General features: G+C 35.3%; 1 protein-coding gene across 1 annotated transcript in view; it reads right to left on the reverse strand.

Annotated features, from left to right (window-relative positions):
- Nucleotides 1-22,869, reverse strand: part of KMT2C (lysine methyltransferase 2C) — a 270,015-nt gene that overhangs the window by 128,520 nt on the left and 118,626 nt on the right. Inside the window, 1 exon segment of the mRNA XM_081287862.1 lies at nucleotides 2,916-3,078. Within this exon segment, the coding sequence (XP_081143988.1) occupies nucleotides 2,916-3,078 (163 nt within the window).

Raw genomic sequence — 22,869 nt, forward strand, 5'->3', positions numbered from 1 at the left:
TCCTTGGTCTTTCATGGCTGGCTCCTTGCCATCCAACTTGCCTACTATGAAAGTTTATCTGGCTAAATCTCCTAGATGGATATTCAGCATAAACTTTCTAGACATAGTTAGCATATCCTTTGCATCATGATGTTGCAAGGATAATGTTGGAGCCATGACCAGCCACTTCTGCAGGAGAGAGCTCCCTAAAAGGAAAACATTGGCTTGCTCACAGATAATCTTTCTAAGGAGAAACCTCATAAATGTTCCATCATTTGCATGAAAATGTTTTTGATAGATTTTTCTATTTTCATAAACAGAAGTGTCAATCTTATTCCTAACTCGGCCAACTATCACAGTACATTTTTCTGCACTTAATCAGCAACGTGAAAAGTGTGCACTCAATATAAATTATTCTTCTCACATCGAGTCTTAACTAAAGAGTTAAAATAACTATCTTTTGGTAAAGCAATTAATTTATACAAGGCACAATGCTGTGTGATTCCATTAATTACTATCATTTACCACACATAATGACACTGATTCAAGATATCCCCATTTTAAAAACATAAAAGTTAACTATCTTATGCCATGACCCACAATTAAGTAGCTAGCAATATTTATGAAGGATTTTACAGAGGCAGAAATACACTCTATCTGCAATATTATCTAAATTATATCCTTAAATTAAGACATGTGGCCAGAAATCTGTATATTTAGACTGCATTCTTTAAGATTCCTAAGGAGGGCTAGGTTATGGTTTAGTGGTAGACCACTTGCCTAGCACATGTGAGGCACTGGGTTCAATTCTCAGCACCATATAAAAATTAATTAATTAGTTAGTTAGTTAAAGGTATAGTGTCCATCTACAACCTAAAAAATATGTATATATATTTTTTTAAAAATCCATAAGGAATAGAACTTACTCACAATTGGGCACTGGTTTTACACCACTGGCTCAGTTTGAGGGCAGTTGTAGGAAACAGCCCTGCAGGATTTGTTTATACTGCCAGACAGTTAACTTTAAGACAATTTTTCAATATCAAGTGAATCTTGTCATATACACTGAGAATCAGATAAATGTTCTTATTTCCTCCTTTGTGTTAACTTCTAGAAATTTGTGTTTTACATCTAAAACGAATCCATTTCTTTGGCTGGGGTCCTAGCTCCCTGGTAGAGTGCTCACCTAGCATGTGCAAGACCCTGCATTGGATCCTCAGCACAACATTAAAATAAATAAATAAAATAAAACGTAGTATCCATGTATAACTTAAATAAATAAATAAATAGACCATTTCTTTTGGGTATCAGGCTCAGAAATACCGTCATAGTTATTTAATTTGTATTTCACATGGCCAAATATGCTTACTTCATGTTAGTTTTATTTTATTGTACAGTTCATTTATTTTAATCTCCATGAGTCTATTTTGGAACAAGGCATAATACCACTAATTTTGATGTATCTTTTAGCTATAAATTGCCAGCATAAACCTTTCACCATCTGCATGACAAATGATGGCAAATAAGCTCACCTCAGTTCTTAACAGTTCATTATTTTACAAACTGATTTATGATCACTAACATGTAACTGAGGGCATATACTATAGAATGTTGTTGTCAGCAGAAAGCAGTACTCCTATCAATTAATGAAATCTCTAACATTAGAGCCATATTCATATACAGGTTTGCACACTGTTTACTAAGGTCTATAGTATAACTGAATCCAAAACACTGAATAAAATTCAGATTATTACATACAGAAAAGTAATTTTTATCTAGTGGGCAAAGTGTATTATACCACCCAAAATATAATGATGTATGCCCTCACTGAAATAATTCACTACTTTTAAAAACCCATAACAGTTGTTGTACATGAATATTCTATCTCTCTCAGATGTAATGGTAAGTAATCCAAAATATTTTTTAAACTTTATTTATAAGTCCGTTATTTATAAGCTTAATATGATTTGGAATTTTAGTATGCCTTACCCATAACGTTCACCTGTATAGTTGGTAAGAGCACATGATTATATATGTGGACACAAAATTTGAACTGAAGATGAAATTATGGTACAAAATGAAGATAAAAAGTAAAGATTATATAGTCTAATTGTACTTGAAATTACTTTATGTTAAGCCTGAAATAGTATATATGATTCATAAACCTGGAAAAGACAGAGGGGAAAGCTTTTATCAAAACACTGGTAAGAAATGAATAAAAGATAACAAGTAAGTAAAAAGTGACATAATAAAAGACTGAATAAAACATCATGGAGATTTTACAATGAGTATGGAAATTCAATGTTCTAGGGGAAAAGATCCCACATGCTTATTGGAAATCCATATAGTGAAAAACCAGAAAAGTCAAACATTTAACATTTTCACTGAATTCTAAAACATTATTGGAAAAAGAAATTAAAAAAAGACCACTGCAGATTACAGATACCCAAGACTGACGAATCACAAACAGGCACAACGAGCTTCCTATCACAACTCCCAAGGCTACACAGCTCCCACAAATTTATGAAGTACTGGACGCTCCCACACCAGACATCCTCAGATAACGCCAGAGAGATCTGGCTTCGAACTCCCCCCACTGCACAGTGTTCTGTGGGTAAAGACACTGATTACCATTTAACCTTTTAATGAACTGCTGTACAGCACATATTCGAAATACTATACTCAGTATGTTTTTCTATGGTTTAATTTTTTTAAAAAAAGCAAGAATATAAAAGCTCTCTTTAAATTTTTAAGGAAATAGCCTTTTGGAATTAATTTCTATGAAATTGTTAACAAATTTCCCCCAAGGACCTATTGCAAAGATCCCTCAGACTACCAGGATTATGTACAAGTAGAATAACATGGAGGGAATGTACAGTGTCATTGTAAGTAAACACACTGAAAGAAGTTTAAAAATACATCTGTCATAAACTTACATCTTTCAGGAGCTTGGTCAATGTGTTCTGGACAAAGAAGGAAAAAGTGGCTGAAGTCCTGAAAGGTGCCAGCTCCTGCAGCACAGGGATAATGGTACATCTGGGTACATTTCTCTTCACAGCATTTGATACTGGCTCCAAGGTGCTTACAAAATGCACATCGCTGGAGGGGAAAAGGGAGAGAAGTCTCATTAGAAAACCTTAAAAAGCAACATTCAAATGTAGGGATAAGGAAGGTATAAAAAAAGTTATTTGCATCATACTAATAAAACAATTTGCACCTGTGAATAAAGGACCAGTTAAAAATAATAAAACCTAAGGTGCTCAACCGAGTGCTTGTCATATCACCAACTCATCCTTCCATTCAAATTAGAAAGCTGGCATTTCAATTTTTCCTATTTTGTCAAAAATGTACAACTAAAGATTTAAAAGACAAATAGTCTAATAGTATAATTTAAAAGGCAGGTATGTAGTTGAGGGTTATTTTAACAGTTTTAAACCCAACCAAAACAGATAATAGGAGTATATCATTTTTAAGATCTTCTATTATTATTATTATTATTATTTTAAAATTCAAAGTAAAATAAACTAATCAATGAATAAATAATCAGTGGGGCACAACTATATGATTAAAGATACATATAAAGGGCTGGAGATGTAGCTCAATGCTAGAGTACTCGCCTAGTATGCTTACAACCCTGGGTTCCAAGCCCAAGAATCCCAAGGGAGATAAAAGTGGGGACATAAAAATCCAGATACTTCACTGTAGCAATTAGTTTTTGATTTCTTTACCACAGCTGGGAGTGTGATGGGAAATTAATTCATCTGGGTATATCTTTCCCCATTTCCACACTGGCCTGCCTCCACTTTCTTGCAAGATGTGGAAAGCAATGTAAAAAGTCTCCACAAAGGAGTAGAGGGCCAATGAGTGTACATTGTGGGGAGGAATTACACACAATGCTGCATTTGCTTATTCAGTTTTGTCTCTGAACAATTAATGAACTCTTCCTCATCCACCTAAGCCTACTTGGGAGTCTTTTCACAATTGTCTTTTATTTTATGAAACACTGCTGAGTGGCTCTAAAACCTCTTTCTACGGAGACACCTAAATGTCTCATGCACCATGCGGTTTCACATTCACGCCACCACATGGTAATTCTATCTTTTCTCACCCTAGTCCAAAATCCTTGAGTAAGGTACCAGATTATACCATCTTTACATCCACTGCACCAGGAATGCTCCTTGACACAGAAAGGCCCTGATGAACAGGTGTTCACACTCACACACACTGAATAGATACCACCCTGGTAATCCTATTCCTACTCGTGACTCACCAAACAACTGAAACCTTACATAACAAAAATAGGTAGATTCTGTGACCATAATGATGAGTATTCTCACATGCTAATGCACTGATTCTACAATGTTAATCAGGGAATGTGAGATTTTTAATTATTTTCAATCTTCCATGAAAATTTATAAATAAACATGTAAATAAACCATCACATACTATCAAACTCTTCTTCTTTATTATCAATCCACGGTACTAAACAACATAAGTTTGTCTTCTGTACATTTTGATTTCAAATTAATAGACCAGTAAAACTTGTAAATAACTCAAGTTTTAGTTATATTCGTCAGATTTTAATTTTATATAATGTTCACATGTCCAGACTAGTACATATTTCACTTCTATTTTCTACTTAGCATTACTGCATTAAAAAAGAAAATAAAGCCTTATTTCTCTGATTAAAGCATAACAACCATTTTTTTTTCCAAAATGGGCTGTTTTTATAATGCAACCTTCAAGGCACCTAAATATGTCTGGAATATTAATAAATCCTAGAGTTGACAAGAATTAAAACATCAAGGTCCAGAGAAGTCAAGAAAATGCTGAAAGAAGAAAATACAGTCAATCTGCTTAGAAAATTTTCTGATAACACATTAACATAAACTAATTTCTCCTAAATGGTAAAAAAATATAGGGGTTCTTATTGGCACGATGTACATAAGTCTTTTTCACTAAAAATAACTTTGACAAATAAGATATAATAAGTTTTACTTAAGTATATGTAAGGAAAAAATAATGTAAATTGATCCTTAGCCCAACACCTACATTATTTTAGAAACACCAATCTGTTCTCTTAGTCAGGCCTTCAAAGAAAAATATCACATGACATTAGCTAAACTATTATGAAAAGTGCTGGAATTTATCCAACATACTCATTTACATCATCACAGAAAGATATCAGGAAATAGTGGGGAGGAAATAAAGCACTAAGAGCATGTAAGTGAACCCTTAAAACCCATCTGTTCCAACAGCCCAGCTGAGGACACCTGGCATTCAGAGAGTACGGACGCTACACACACTGGCTGGGAAGGATCTTCCTGTGCCACAAAAAATATCTGTAAAAATTACAGAAAATACCAAAGAATGAATTTCCACTGGGATCTTCTGTAATGTTGGCACTTATACACTTGTCAGAAATCAAATAATTCATAAAATAAATAACAATTATAAAACTAACATTTAGGGAGAATGAGTATAAGGTAAATAGTCCTTAAGTAATGTTATCAACTAAATGATGAATTTTTTTTTGAGAGAGAGAGAGAGAGAGAGAGAGAGAGAGAGAGAATTTTAATATTTATTTTTTAGTTTTCGGCGGACACAACATCTTTGTTTGTATGTGGTGCTGAGGATCGAACCCAGGCCGCACGCATGCCAGGCGAGCGCACTACCGCTTGAGCCACATCCCCAGGCCCTAAATGATGAATTTAAGACAATATTTTAAAGTCTAGATAGTACTTTATTCTTTTCTAACTCTGTCCAATCATTAAAGAAAACAAAAGGGGGTTGGGGTTATAGCTCAGTGGTAGAGCACTTGCCTGGAATGCGTGAGGCACTGGGTTTAATCCTCAGCACCACATAAAAATGAATAAATAAAGATTTGTGTCCATCTACAACTAAAACAATATTTTTTAAAAAAGAAAACAAAAGGGAGGAGATATGAAAAAGTAGTGTTATGTTTTACATTAATCCAAAAACATACTTTTAAAAACCTCAGAACTCCTATTACCGATTATAAGAATGAGTCTGAGGGGCTGGGGTTGTAGCTCAGTGGTAGAGTGCTCCTCTCGCACATGGGAGGCACTGGGTTTGACCCTCAGCACTACATGAAAATAAAATAAAGGTACTGTGTTCATGGACAACTAAAAAAAAAAAAAAAAAAAAAGATTTTTTTTTTAAAAAAAGCATGAGTCTGAGGATCTTCCTAAACTCTAGACCAAAATGAAGACTTCTCCAAACAAATCTTTAATACAAAACATAACCAAAAAAATTTTCAGAGATTAAATTTTCATCATGAAACTACAACAAAAGATTAGGGACATTCCATATGTGTTGAACAGATCATTATTCCATATCAACAAGAACAATGGTTTTAGACTAGGTGTTCTAAGAAACGTAAAGTTACTGAAACGTAAAGTTACTAAACTTTTCACATTCCAAAACTGTTTTTAAAGTTCACCAATCATTTCTTATTATTAGTCACTAGGATTCTTGGAACAAAGAACAAAGATGGCAAGTGAGAGGAGAAGATATGATGACATGGAACACTAATCCAGAAGGTCAAAATCTATTTAATAGAAATGCCAGAAAGAGGGGAGAGGCATAATCATAGAAATTGTCCTAGAAGCAAAATTATGAAATATCTAATACTAAAAACATTTATTAAGTATAATCTCCACTTAACAGAAGAGAAACCTAAAATACAAAATGTCTTCATATCAATTCCACTGACCTCTGAACCCAAACCAAAGTCTCCAGGCTTAGTCTCCATCATAATTCCTCCCAAAACTCCCTAAAGACCAGCTTCAAATTACAATGTCCCATTACCAATAAAACCCAGTAATTGGGCAAATTTTTAACATAAGGATAAAGAGAAATTTGGGGAAGCCAAACAGATCATTTCCAAAGCGAGACAAAATTAGGCATAAGCAATATTAAATTAAAAGGAGAAGAAGTAGAGTACCTTTAAAGGTATACAAGAAAAATTATTTGAAACTAAAGTTTTAATGGCTGTTAAGATAACATTCAACTCCATGAAAAATAAATGTACACAGGTTAAATTCCCTATTAAAAGAAATGAACATTCAAAACATGCAAAACATACTTAATATACTCACACACTTTATACCTAAACACATACACATTTTTATGTGTATATGTATATAGATACACATGAGGAACATGACACACTTTGCAAACAGCTGTGGATAAAGATAGACAAATACTATCAAAAACTGAAGGTATAGCAATATTTGGTGTAAAGAAAACAGAATTCTCAAACTAAAAAGCAGCAAACATATCAAAAATAATACTAAGTATTACAGTGTCAATTCAGAAGAATAATTCAATAAAGTTTCTAAACCTCATAAATATTTTTGGCATATAAAAAGTGAAGAAAAGAGAAATACATGCATAAATTAGACTTTACCATATCTCTCAAGTTACTAAGTAGATATAAAACAAAGAATTTAATAGAAAGCTTGATTTATGCTCACATAAAGATACACACAAATCTCTATTCCAAAATGAGAGCAGCTCAGCAGTACAGAAATTGCCTAGTATGCATGAGGCCCTGGGTTGGATCCTCGAAAGACACAGACACACAGATACACATGCACTTGCTCATGTGTGTGCATACATGCATTCCCCCACCACTTTCATTCTATTCAAATGTACATAAAATTTTCAAAAAATTCATACAGGATCTATATGGCCCCCACCCCTTTCATTCTATTCACATGTACATAAAATTTTCAAAAAATTCATACAGGATCTAAATGTCCACATACACAAACGGTAGGTATTTCCTATGCTATATGCAATAAAAGCAAATATATCCTTCAATCTACAATAAGAAATAAAACATTCAAAATATAAGGATAAACTCCCAAGTTCCCTAATCAATTAAAAAATTTTAAACTCCTATCTACATAATAGCAGACTTTTTAAATGTTGTATTTGAATGATTAAGAAATCACAAAATCTTTTGAGATGTGGCAAATATGGTATTCAGAGGAATAATATAACTTGGAAATTGCTAAACTTTAAGACTAAAACAATGAAACTATAGCTAAAAATTAAAGCCAGTAAAAAAAAAATCAGCATTCAGTGTGTAAGATCTGCCATCTAAGGAAATAAGCTACACTAATAGTATGTCTAGGGAAACCTTATTACTGAGATTCAGGTGTTTTAGTTTATCAAAAGCAAAAATTTTGCATTAAAAACTGAAATAAAACAATTAAAATAAAAGTCAAATTATCAAATAATTTATTGTACGAGCAGGCCTGAAGTAAAATTTGGGGAGGGGGCCTCTTCTGCCCAGGATTCAAACCCCAGCACCCCTCAACTCCCCAAATTTTACTTCAGGAATAGATATAGAGGGCTGGGGATATAGCTCAATTGGTAGTATGCTTACCTCCCATGCAGCAGAAGACCCTGAGTTCAATCACCAGCAAAACACACACACACACAGTGGTTTCATAGGAATAGATGTAGGTATTAAATAGACATAGGTGTTAAAGGCAAATTCTATTAATTAGCTATAACCCTATGATTAGCTTTAATTCTACCACTGAGCTACATTCTCAACCCATTTTTATTTTTTGAGACAAGTTCTTGCCAAGATACCCAGGCAGGCCTCAAACTCACAATCCCCCTGCCTCACTCAGCCTCCTCAGTGGCTATAATTAGAGCTATGGACCACCTCGTGGGGCAATAATGAATATTTTGATAATTTACTGTTATTGTTGTTTTGACCCAGTTAATTATTCCAATTTTTACACTACTAAACACACATTTCCAATTGAAGCATTCGCTTTAAAAAGTAACGTAAAATACCCAGGTGAGGTGGCGCTCACCTGTAGTCCCAGGGGTTTGGGAGGCTGAGGCAGGAAGATTGCAAGTTCAAAGCCAGACTAAGCAACTTAGCTATACCCTGTCTCTAAATAAAACACACACACAAAAGGCTGGGAGTGTGGTTCAGTGGTTGAGTGCCCCTGGGTTCAATCCCTGGAACCAAAATAAATAAATAGATAAGTAAATAAAAAACGAAGAAAACGAAGAACAGGATTTTCTCTTGCTGATATCTTTCCTTTCTCACTATCCTCCCGGTTGCTTTCACAGCAGTCTTTCTAAAGAATCCCTGATACATTTTGGATTGGATCCAAACTCCTCAATTTGTAATTTCTGGTAGGCACACCACCAAACCCCACCCCCACCAAGATTTCCCACCCTAATCCAGAGACTAAGGTGAGATATTTGTCAGAGGTAACATTATAACACATGACAAAGGGATTTTGCAGTTGTGATTAAGGTTACTAATCAACTAACTGAAATAATCGAAAGGGATATTTGTCGATCACACAATTCTCCAACTAATAGTACAAAAGGGAAGTGAAGGAAATTCAGGATGAGTGAAAAATTTAATACATTGCTGGTATCCTTGAAGACACAAGGAGCCAAGAGTGAGTGACCCAGCAAGGGATGGAGGACTTGGTCCTAAACTGCACAGCTAAATCCCTCCATACCAGAAGGGTTCTAGGGGAGGGCTTGGGCAGAGCCCCCACCCAGCCAAATCTTGATTTGAACCTTGAAAGGCTAGACCAAGAACACAGGCCTGTGCAGACTTATGACCTAAGGTAATAGGTGCCTTTGAAAGCCTTTATGTTTTCAGTAATCTATTAGGCAACAAGAGATAACAAACAGCATGTCAAGGCCCCCCCCATGCTTGGCCCTCCTCTGCCAGATCACTGTTACAGACTTTTTAACAGCACACTTATATTACACAATGTCTTACTCAACACCATGAAGTTAAAAGGGTATTTTAAACTTCTGCTTGAAAATGAAGCAGAATCTCAGATTTCCACAAGATAATACAGAAGAGATTAGCATTCCAAGCCCACAAATGTGCCCTCTACTTACTGAGTCCAAGAAATAGTAATTTCTCTACTTGCAGCAATATATTGAAGTAAACCTGAATACAAGCCCCAAACAGCAATAATCTTTACTATAATTAAATAAAAATGAGTAAAACTGACTATATAAAAATTTTAAACGTTCATATGGTAAAGCCATACACATCTCAGAGAAATTGAAATGTCAAAATATAAAAATAACAACTTTCCATTTCAATTACAAATATTCTGGATACAGAACAACAAATTTTACATTATAAAAATAAGTACAATTTAAAAATAGACAATGATACCTTCTAGAAGTTCATAATTTAAAGAGAGGCACAAAGTTGGCCAATGAAATGTGATTAACATACAGATTTAGTGAGCACTATTATTGCAAGCAACTAGGCCAAGCACTCTATAAGAACTACCTTATTCAAGTCTAACCACCATGATGTTGGGTAGATATCATTATTTCTCATTTTATAAATGGAGCACAGAGGTTAAACTCTTGTACTAGCTCACAGAGCCAGGAGGTAAACAGGAATAGATATAGATATTAAAGAAAATTCCACTAACTAGATATGACTATGTGATTGTATGACTATGAAATACTTAATCATAAAGCATAGACAGAGGCAGGCCAAGCAAAAGGCTGTAGTGATGATGGTGCCCACCCTGAAGTCAGGACAAATGACCCAATGGACGCAGGATGAAATTTCCGGGGTGTTCCTACTGTTTCGAGGTCCCAGTTCAGCTTATAGGTATTGACCCTTCGGGGTGTTCTTACAAAAGTACACTTATTTATTGGTGAAATTTGCTGCTTATGTAGTATTCTTCAGTAAGAAGTTTTCCAAAAAACTAAGAATTTCAGATAAAGAGTCAACTTATAACAGAAAATATCTGCCTTTTTTTTTCTCACATGAAATTCTATATTAATACCAGCAACTCTATCTCATGTTTCCCTACTGGGAAACTGATGGGTTAGGATTTAGTACCAAATCAAGATTATTGTTGTGAGAATTTATTTTGTTTGGAAGTTGGGGTTTTTTAAGTTAACACATTAATTTAAGTAAGGAATACTGGTGTACAACTGTAATACCAGCTACTCATAAGGCTATAAGGCAAGAGAAACAAAAGTTTGAAGCCAGTCTGAGTTATTTAGTGAGACCCTGTCTCAAAAAAAAAAAAAAAAAAAGATAATGCTCAGAGGTAAGGGGCTTGACTAGATTGTGCAGAGCACCAAGTTCAATCCCCAGAACTTTAAAAAAAAAATTTATATAAGTTTAATATGATTTTAAAGTTAATAATAAAACAGCACATATTTTTAAAAAGGTAGAAACATCAAAAACAGGGACAGAATTTTAAAAGCTTTCATATGAGGACGAATAAACACAGATATCATAAGTCAACTGGATACATTAAAAACATGTCCTATAAAGAGAGATAGAACTACATTCTTTTTAGTTCAAAACATTGGTGTAGTTTTACTTCAAATTTAAAAGGAAAGTATGCTCATCTTAAAGATTTCAACAATAGTACAAGAACTTCTGTTCTTACAATAGTACACTAGTAAAAAATAACATGAGATATTGGCACATGTAATGCCACATTGAGCTGACTGTGGTCAAATTAAACACTTGTAGAACAACTTGAGTGGCCAAATTGTTCATGTCTTCCACCTACATAATCAAAAGTAACAGAGCAGACCCCAAAATACTATGTTCCAAATAAGAAGTAGGGATGACCATCATCACAAGGTAATAGAATAAGAACATCAATGCTGTAAAATCCACACAATTGCAACAGCCACGTGATGTGCCAAGAGCTCACAAAAATCACAGGAGTAACAAGTGATTTTCACATTACCAGATTCAACATGAACACAAAAAGCAACAATATCAAATGTTGTTCTTGCTCTAAATATTTAACATTTAATAGTTATTTTGGATTACTTTTAGATGATGCAAAATAATATTCCTTCATTCTTTTAATGACTTTTTCAGTTACAATAATTAACTGAAACTCAAAGAAAAGACATTATAGTCTGAGTATAGGATAAAACTTTATAAAGAAATGTGATAAAGGGCTACTGAATTAAAATGAAAAACATCAATATGAAGTCATGATTTTGAAAAAATATATTTTTGTCTGTATGATCTTGATATAAGAACAGACAATTATATGCATGGAACAGAATGGAGAATACAGAAATAGACTCACCATTTTATATTCAAATAATTTTTGATAAAGGAGCCAAGATAAATCAAGAGAATATATAATTTTGGGGGATTATGCTGGAAAAAGATAATATCCACGTGAAAAATAAAAAGGTCTTTGACCTTAAATCTCATATTCAAATACATATTAATTTGACATAAAGGTAACTGGAGATAAAGATTTATTAGTAAGGAATGAAAAGTATGATCCCAAACAGGAAAAATAAAGAACCAAAAAATTCACAAGAAGCAAACTTCATCAGCATTAAATCCATTTCCATAAATACCACTGAGAAAATTTTTTGATTAGGCAGAAATATTTGCAAAATACATCTTTAATAAATGATTTCTATGAAAAATATATAAAGAACCCTAACAATTCAATAATAAAATGACAAAAATCAATTGCCAGGGAGGATATAACAGAAAAAAAATATTTGAAGAGACACCTCACCAAAAATACACAAATGAAAAATAAATACATAATAAGATGCTCAATTTCATTAGTCATCAAGGACTGCAAAATCAAACCCATAATAAAGTATCTCTAACACCAAGCAGATGGCTAAAATTTAGAAACACTGACAATATCCAGCGCTGGCAACAATGTATAGCAATTGGAAGTCTCAGATCTTGCTGAGGGGATGGAAAAGTATACAGACACTCTTTTAAGAAATGTGAAACTATTTTCCAAAGTTAAGCATATATTTCCAAAAAATCAGCAATTCCAGTCCTAGGTATTTACCCAAGAAGCATGAAAAGATATATCTAGATGAAGAATGTTGCATAAATGTTCGTAACAGTTTTATAAATACTAGCCAAAAACTGGAAGAAACTTAGCTGTCAACTGGTGAATGGACAAATCTCAAAACCATTATGTTAAGTAAATAAGCCAGACAGAAAAAAAAAATTATACACTGGAAAATTCCATTCATATATCAAGCCTAGAAAAGGCAGAAGTATACAGAGTACAACAGATAGTGATTTCCAAGAGCTGGAGTGGTGAGGAACGGACATCCCAGGGTCTTGAGAGAATTTATGGAGTGTTATGTTTTGCATGAGTTGAGTGTGTCCAAGGTGTTGAGAGCTTGGTACCTAGTACCCAGTATGGAGGTTTTGAGAAGTGGTAAAACTTTTAAGAGATGGGCCCTGGCAGGAAATCACAGAATTAACTCTTCCCCTTGCTCTGGCTTCCTGTCTGTCCACTGCAGTGTGCCTTTCACTATGAGATGATGCAGCCAAGCTGGCCCTCCTTCAAACTGACAGCCTCTTTTGTTTAGAACTCACCAGCCTTCGGCATTTTGATAGCAATGATAACGGCTAATATATAGGATGATGAAAATACTCTTTAAAAAATTCTCACTGTGAGGACAGTTACATGACTGTATATTTGTCAGAACACATTTAATAATAATGTTAAATACTTTAATATAAGAATGTATTGAAATACATTTACTAACTAGGTAATGACAGAGGAGCCAACACCAGAATATCTTTCCTGAAGATAAAATTTATCCAATTAAAAAAAAAATCTAACTACTTGAAATCACTTGGGAATAATCAAGAGCACAGTATGCAGTGGGAAGATGGATATTTGACATTTGAAAGAAGGAAAGACCATTGGCTAAGACTTGTATTTAGACAGATTTGCAGCTGAAGACAATCCCTAAGTGTACACTTGAGGAACAAGTGGTACTACTGATATGACAGATAAGGTTCAACATGTCAGAAAGGATGGAAAGTAAGGAAATCCTTACAAAGAGGGAGCCACAGAAACTGAATAAACTCTCAAATCACTTACAGCCCTAAAATTTACATCCACAGAGGGGCCCTAAGTAGCTCAGAGGGAAGCAACAACTGAACTGATGACAGAATTCAGTGGAGATTTCACAGGTTGCCAGCTAATCAAACTTAGGATATCAGACGGAATGTGAATCCAGCCTTGATAACCCTCTCAGAACAAAGCCTGACACTGACTACAGCAAAACAGCAGGATCCAGCACTTTTTCAACAACAATAGTCAAGATTTAAAACTTAGACATGTGAGGAAAACAGGACCCACTGTTTAGGGGGAAAGTACTCAACAAATGGCAAGATAAGCAACAACTTCAAAGCAACGACTAGAAATGTGGACAACATACAGAAGGAGCTGGTCACAACCAGGAGCAGAGCAGCAAAGAGGCACAAAATAAAACCTAAGAGGAATTCCACAAGTAAATAGTACATTAATTTAAATTAAAATTTCTGTGAATAGCTTTACAAGAAACGGGATATGGCAGAAGAGATGGTTACTCACCTTGAAATTAAATCAACAGCATAATCTATTCTGAGAAACTAAAAGTAACAATACTGAAAAGAAAATTAACAGAACTTAAGGAATCTATGAGGCAACATCAAATGCACCAACATGCATGAAATTAGAGTTAGGGAAGAGAAGATAATCAAACAGAAAAAAGGAAAGTAGGTAGGTAGGAGGGCTAGTCAGTGGAATTTTTCGCAAATTTGATGAAAAATGTCAATTTACAGTTTCAAGAAGTTTACCAAACCCCAGGCAGAATGAATACAAAGAAAATCACACTAGGCAAATCACAGTCAGACTGCTAAAACCCTGAAAGTAGTCATATAACAACATGCACATGGGAACAACATTGTGGCCACCTGCCTTCTCAAGAGAGGATAGGAAATGATGCAACAGCTCCCACATGGGGAAAGAATGAACGTGTGTCCACCAACAACTCTCTACTCAGGAGCAAGGGAGTAAAAATGAATGCAGACTTCTCCTTCCAAATAAGAGACATTTTCCCTGTTCCTTCCATTAAATACCAGCTAAAAAGCCCTGGAGGTGATACGTAAGACAAACACAAGAAGACACCTAAAGGGAGCAGGAATGGAGAACTCAGGTACCCAAGGAAAAAGAGCACGCAATCCCTAGTTTCCTCTCTAACTCACAAATACAAGAAGAGGTGTTGCAGAGGCTAACAACTCAAACACCAACAGGCTTGCACATACATAATAGCCTCCAAAAGGCCTGCTGTTTCTAGTCAAAGAAGCAGGAAGACAAAAACCTGCTAACCAATCATCAACCAATGCAATACGGAATGTGAATCCAGCCTTGATAACCTTGATAAGCCAAACACCACAGAAAAAGCCCAAGCCCTAATTCACTGCCATTTTAGAGAATCTAAAATCTGTTTCCCACCCAGACAGAGTGATACCACAGATGGGCAAGATGGACATGTATATCCACTGGATGATGGTAAGACAGAATGGCAGTGGACAGCCTGGAATCAATACATGATACAGAGGTGCCCCTGTTCCCCATGCAGCAGAGGGCAGCAAGGGAAGTCTACTAGAAAATTAGAACTTAAGCTACTGCCCATGTGAAATGTGCCCACCCTCCACGTTGATACCAGTGAAGGTTAAGTGAAAAGGAAGGCAGCAGATGCAGAAGTACAGAGGACAATCTAGACTGTCATTTCTACCCGGTGTTCCCTAGGTTTCCCTCCCACCATGAGCCAATGGAGCCCTATCTGGAAATAGAATTACTATTCATTCTTGGGAGTAACAAGGCAGGAAGGACCAACTTAACCCATCATGATTTCAGATAAATCCTGAAGACTTTTGTAATATAATACTCAAAATACAAAGGATTCAATTGAAAAAAGAAAATCTGCCATACAAAAACAAGAAAACTCTCGAAAAAATGAGAAAAGACAATCAACACAGGTGATCCTGATAAATTCATAAATGTCAGAGTTAGTTGCTAAAGATTTCAAACCATACATTATAAAACATCATCAACTAGTAATTATGAACATGCTTTTGAAATAAATGAAAAATGTAACATCTCAGCAAAGAAAATGAAAAAGGAACAAATGTAAAGTTTACAACTGAAAAATACACTTACAAACAAAATGTTCACTAAATATGTTGAACAATGAAATCAAGAAACTACAAAATAGGAAAGTGAAAAGATATAAAAAGGGAGAAAGAGATGAAAGGAATTATGGGACCATAACAAACAAGATGTGGTACTCTTGTTATTGTAGTATCAAAAGGAAAGACAGAAGGTGAAGCTGAATAAGTATTTTAAGAAATAATGAGTGAAAAATTCACAAATTTAGAGAAAAAAAAACTTGAACGACAGACTCAAGAAGTTAAATTAACCCCAAGAAGATACATGCAAACATATCCATGCTGAAATACATCACACACTTTAAAAACTACAGATTAAACTAAAACACCTTGAGAGAAGAGAAACGAAACCATATCCACAGGTGAAAAGCAACTATCACAGCAGATTTCAGATCCTAAAACCATGGGCCAGAATGAAGCAGCACAACAGTTTTCAAGTTCTGAAAGAACAGTCAACACTTAATTCTATACCCAGTAAAAATGTCCTTTAGGAAGAAAAGGACATTTATCTTAAAAGAAACAAAACAAAGCAAAACCCTCATATCAAAATACAAGGGAAAGTCAAAATGTCTGATGAGAGAAAACTAAAAATCAGTCATAAGGCCAATTAACTAAAACAATGGCTAGAAAAGCTAGTGAGTCATAAAGGAAAATGACAGAGACCGAGACTCAGCAGATCAGGAAAGAAGAAACAAAGGAATGATAGAAATACAAGTGATAAAAGGGGCCTTTGCTTTTCCCTCTTGAATTTTCTAAATTATATTTAAGAATTAAAACAAAAATGATTGTACTATGTTATTCTCAATGTAAATATAGAAAAAATTAACACAAAAATGGATTAAGCTACAAATCAACACAAACTAAGGATTCTATATTGCACAAGAAATGGTAAAATGTAGGTACCAACAGATTACCCTAAGTTCCATGTTTATAAGGAAAAAAGCTAACACAACCTTTAAAGACATCTATACAAAAAAATTACACATAAAAAAAACTATTATGAAGAGTAGGACTTTCACAGTGACACACAAGGAGCTTATCAAACTCTTCAGCAAAACACTTTGAAAAAAAAAAAACATAGGTTGGTTGTCTCTTATCTGAAATATCTGGGACCTAAGATGTTTTAAAGATGAAGGATTTATTTCATATTTTGGAATACTTGCATATGCATAATCAGATATTTGAATGATGAGACACAACTCTAAACACAAAATTCATTTGGTTCATATACACCTAACATGAAAGTCCTAAAGATAAGTTATACAATATTTTTATTGCACCTTTGTTTTGTATGCTATCCACAACATGAGGTCAGGTGAGGAAATTTCCACTGTTGACACTGAAAAGGTTTCCAACACGGAGTATTTGACATTTCAGATTTTCGGATATAGGGGTGGCCAAAGTGTACATGTGTTTATCATTCAAAACCTCATGAAATTATCCTAAGAGCATGTAGAAAATGTTCAGGAAATCATACTATCATAAGAACAGGAAGAGTCTGTGCCAGTTTAGCCATGACCCATTCCATTAATTCCCTGCCAAGCAATGCATTACCAAAATTCAAAACACCTGACAAAACAAAGCCAGAAAGTCCCCTGAATTTTTCTATTCTAAGTCCCTTGTATTTTGATTCTTTTAAGAGAAATGTTGTCAGTTTTTACCAAAACAGCCAGGTAGAATTTGTATGGCAATTGTCTGAATCTGTACATCAACTTAGAGACTACTGTCATCCTAACATTACTAAGTATTCTGATCCATGAAAAGGAATTCACTCCATCTATTTAGATTTTTTATCCTGGATTTATCCTAGGAATGCAGGTCTGATTTACATCCAAAACTCAATCAATGTACAGTCTACATTAACATGATCAAAGGAAAAGTTTATCATCTCAATCAATACAGAATAAATGGGCTGGGATTGTGGCTCAGACTTAGAGCGCTTGCCTAGCATTCGTGAGGCACTGGGTGTGATCCTCAGCACCAGATAAAAATAAAATATATTGTGTCCACCTAAAAAAAATAAATATTTTTTAAAATACAGAATAAAACTCTGAACAAAGTAAAATGCCTTGCTATAATAAAAATGCTCAAGAAACTAGGATGCAAAGTAAAATTCCTCACCTTGAGAAAAGGCATCTATAAAACTTCCATAACAAACATTACATTTAATGGTTAAAAACTGAAAGTTTTCCCACATGGTTTCAGGTAAAAGACAATATCTGTTCTAGCAACTTCCATTAAACATTGTACTAAAGGTTCTAGTCAGAGAAATTAGGAAAGAAAAAGACTGAAAAAGAGAAAACAAGCTGCATTTATAATAATATGATCTCATACACAGAAATCTGAAGACATCAACTAAGATGCTAATAGCGTCAGGACACAAGGTCTATACAGAAAAGCCAGCTATTTCTGTACACCATTAATGAATGCTTAAAATGAGATTAAGAGGACAATGTCATTTAAAACAGAATGAAAAAGAATAAAAAGGAAATAAGACCCAAGACAGTATCAGCCTCTATCATGAGAAGAATCAGGGCAAAAAAGGAAAGGCTACATTCAGAGCAGAGAAGACTGCGGGAGAACCCTGAATATGAGCAGGAAAATGACATGAACCTTCAATCACCTAGGGAATTTCACAGGTGGAGCAGAGAAAGGAAGGAACCACTGAGAGCCTCCACCACAGCTTCCTGGCTGGGGAAGAAAAGCAGAAAACGCCAGCAACCCCATCACAGCAGCACACAGGCAAGGCCCAACTACCAGACAACATTCCACTGGGACCAGAGCAAGTCACTAAATCCCGAACTCAAGCGACAGTAGCCACTGTTGGTGCCTTATCTCAAGGCAGCTCCCTGAGGCCACCAGATACCTTGGACTAATGTGTACCTCACAGGCAGAAAACAGACCCCTTCACATCAGCAGCTACCAGGGCCACAAGACACAGTGCCATCTGTGTTTTCCCTCATCACCGAAGGTTGTCCCTTGGAACCTGGGGAAAGTCAGGTCAGGATCCCACAGCTCCAGGAAAGTGGCTGCCAATGCTAGGAGACCTGATGTCACCCACACTCGCCCGTGGGGCCTACAAAAGACCTGATCTATGATCTTGTAGCTCCAGCACCACAAACAGCAGTGCCACCCATGCTTTCCCACAGACCTGGGAACAGCCCCAGACATGTTGTGGCTGCCAACACCACAAGCCCTGGTTGGAGCCATACTTGTAGGGACATGGGAAAGGTCTCCTCCACCTTTCAAAACCTGAGGACCACATGACTGGTGGTGACAAAAGCCCTGGCATCTTGCAGTTCCAGAACCATAGCTGCTTGCACCAAAAGCCCAAGCATCTCCCACATGCAACCGAAGAGATTGGGAAAGGTACCCTATGTATCCCCCATGGCTCTGATATCACAGTTGTGGGTGCCACAACCAATGACATCACATGTACTTGCCCTGCAGAGCCTGAGTACATTCTCCTCCACACCTCCCAGCACCAGGACCACATCTGCCACAATGCCACTGATGACAGACTCACCAGGGCCTGACAACTCACACCTCTGAGAGCCCACATCCACTATAAACTCTTACAACTACCTTCATGAACCGCTGGGGTCTAGATCACAGAGGCCCTCACAGATGAAGACATCAAAGGACTATGCTTCTGAGCTCATCTAATACCAACGCCAAAGCACTTATCCAACCAACACCCTATATATACCCCACCCTATATGAAAAGGTCTTCTCTTACAGAAGCTACTCTAAACTTGAAAGAGGAGACTACTGCTCTAGACATGCAGATATCAACATGGGCTCACAAGAAACATGAAAAATCAAGGCAGTGTGATATCCACAACAAAATAATTCTCCAGAAGTAGATCTCATTTTAAAGAAAATCTACGGAATGCCTGAAAAAGAACAGTATTGAGTGACAACACCTAAAAGCTATTTGTAGAAAATACCACCCAACAGCAAGAGATGTACATTCTCATCTGCACAGGGAACATTCCCCAGGACAGGTCATACGTTAGGCCAAACATTGACTCTCAATGAATAATTCATATCATGTATTTTTCTCTGACCACAATGAGAAACTAGAAAAGTAGAAAACAAACAAAGACATAGAAATTGAATAACATGCTCCTAAATGGCCAGTGGGTAACTGAAAAAGTTAAAAGCAAACTTTAATATTTTTTAAATAAGTGACAATGAAAATGCAGCATATCAAAATCTATAAGATACATAAAAAGCTACACTAATAGTAAAGTTTATAGCAATAAGTACATATCAGGAAATTTATTTCAAATTAACAATGTAACAATGCACCTCAAGGACATGAAAAAACAAAATTTGTTAGAAGAACAAGATTAGAGTATAAATAAAATACAATTATAATTTTAAAAATGCAAAAGATCAGATGGGTGCAATGGCACATGCCTATTATCCCAGCAACTCAGGAGGCGAAGCAGGAGGATCACAAGGTTAAAGTCAGACTCAGTAACTTAGAGAGACCCTGTCTCAAAATAGAAGAGGGTTGGGCATGTGATTCAGTAGTAAATCACCCTGAGTTCAATCCCTAGCATGAAAAACAAAACACACACACAATGAAACAAAGAGTTGTTTTTTATATAGACAAGCTTTTATGAAGATTGATAGAGAAGACCCAAACAAGTAATATCAGAAGTGAAAAAAAGAGATCTCACAACTGTTACCACAGAAATACGAAAGATCATAAGAAATTACATAAATAATTATGATTTAAAAATTAGAAAACATGGATATATCTGAACAAATATAATTTGCCAAGGCTAAATAATATTAAAAATAAAATATATTCTATCTATGTAAAATATTAAAACATAAAATTTAAACAGAATAATAATGAGATTGAACCAGTAGTTAAAAGTCTCCCATCAACAACAATGATCACCAAAGCCCAGAACCTGATAACTTTACAGCTGAATTCCACAATACCTTTAAATAACTAATCCCACTTCTTTAACTATTTCCAAAATTGAAATTGAAAGAATTCTGCCAAATTATTTTTATGAGACCAGCATTATATTTATAACAAAACCATTCAAAGACACACAAAAATAAATAAATAAAATAAATAGATATGGAAAAAAACTACAGATCAACATCTCTGATGACTATAGATAGAAAACTTCTCAACAAAATGTCAGCAAATCAAACCCAACAGTACACAAAAAGGCTCATATTCCAAGTAAAATGCATCCCAGGGACACAAGGATGGTTTAACATTCACAAAGCAATAACTATAATACACCAAACCAAGAGAATAAAGAAACTACATATGATCACCTCAACAGATGCAGAAAAAGCATAAGATCCAAATCCCTTCATGACAAAAACTTTCAAAAAATTAGGTATGAAATGAACATATGTCAAAATACTAAAAGGCATATATGAAAAGCCTACAGTTAATGCCATACTTAACAAGAGAAAAAGCTCAAAGCAAGACAAGGATATCCACTTTCAGCACTCTTTATTTCATAAATTACAGAAGTATTTTCAGTAAGAGAAAGAAATACAGGGCATCTAAATCGGAAAGAGGTCAAATTATCCATATGACATATGATGTAATTTTACAGATAGATAAAAACAAACTCTCCATTAAAAAGCTGTCAGAACTCATAAATGAATTTAGAAAATTTTCATGATATGAAATCAACATACCAAAAAAAATACGACTTTATCACACCAATAACGGACAGGGAAAAAAAATCAAGAAAAACAAATGTTTGCAATAGTTATAAAAAACTATATTTAGAAATAAATTTAACAAAATAATTAAAAGATCTCTACAATGGAAGATTTGGAAACATTAATGAAAGAAATAACGAGAGGAAAAAATTTTTAAAGGAAAGACATTCCATGTTCATGGATCAGAAAAATAGTCAAAATGACCATCATGTATAAGATGCTCTATTAACCCACAGCTATCCCCCTCAAAACACCAACAACTTTCTTTGCAGAAGTAGAAAAAAAATAAATCTAAATTTTATTTGGAATCACAAAAGACCCAGAAAACCCAAAATAATCTTGAAAAAGAAAAAAAAAAGCTGAACGCACTCCAATATCTGATTTCACAACTTATTAAAAAGCTATACTAACCAGGCACAGTGGCAGAGGCGGCTGAGATAGGAGGGCTGAGAGTTCAAAGCCAGGCCCAGCAACTTTGGGAGGGCCTAAGCAACTGAGCAAGACCCTGTCTCTAAATAAAATTTATAAAAAAGGGCTGGGGATGTGGTACAGTAGTTAAGCACCTCTGCATTTGCTTCCCAGTGTAAAAAAGTGGGGGGGGGAGAGTAGGGGTGGGGCTGGATCTCAGCAGTAGTGCACTTGCCTGCCATGTGTGAGGCACTGGGTTCAATTCTCAGCACCACATATAAACAAACAAACAAACAAACAAAAAGCTATACTAGTCAAAACAGCACAGTACTGGCATAAGAACTGACACACAGACCAATAGCACAGAAAAAAGAACCCCATTATTAACCCTCATAAGCAAAGCCAGCTGATTTGGAGGTGAAGAACAAGAATTAAACCCAGGGCTTCTTGCAAGCCATGAAAATATGCTATACTGGGCTATATCTCCAGCCCTTTTTCTTTTTGTATTTTTTTTTTTTGATTATTTGGTACCAGGAATTAAACCCAGGGGCTCTTAACTACTGAGAATTGAACCCAGTGCCTCACATAGACTCAGCCAAATGCTGAGACTGGCTTTTAACTTGTGATTCTCCTGCTTCAGTCTCCAGAGTTGCTGGGATGTATTACAGGCATGTGTCACCAAGCCCAGCTATTTTTATTCACTTATTTGTTTGTGTGTTTGTTTGAGACAGGTT

The sequence above is a fragment of the Spermophilus citellus genome (assembly GCF_964194105.1).
Source record: "Spermophilus citellus genome assembly, chromosome: 3".
Classification (NCBI taxonomy): Eukaryota; Metazoa; Chordata; class Mammalia; order Rodentia; family Sciuridae; genus Spermophilus; species Spermophilus citellus.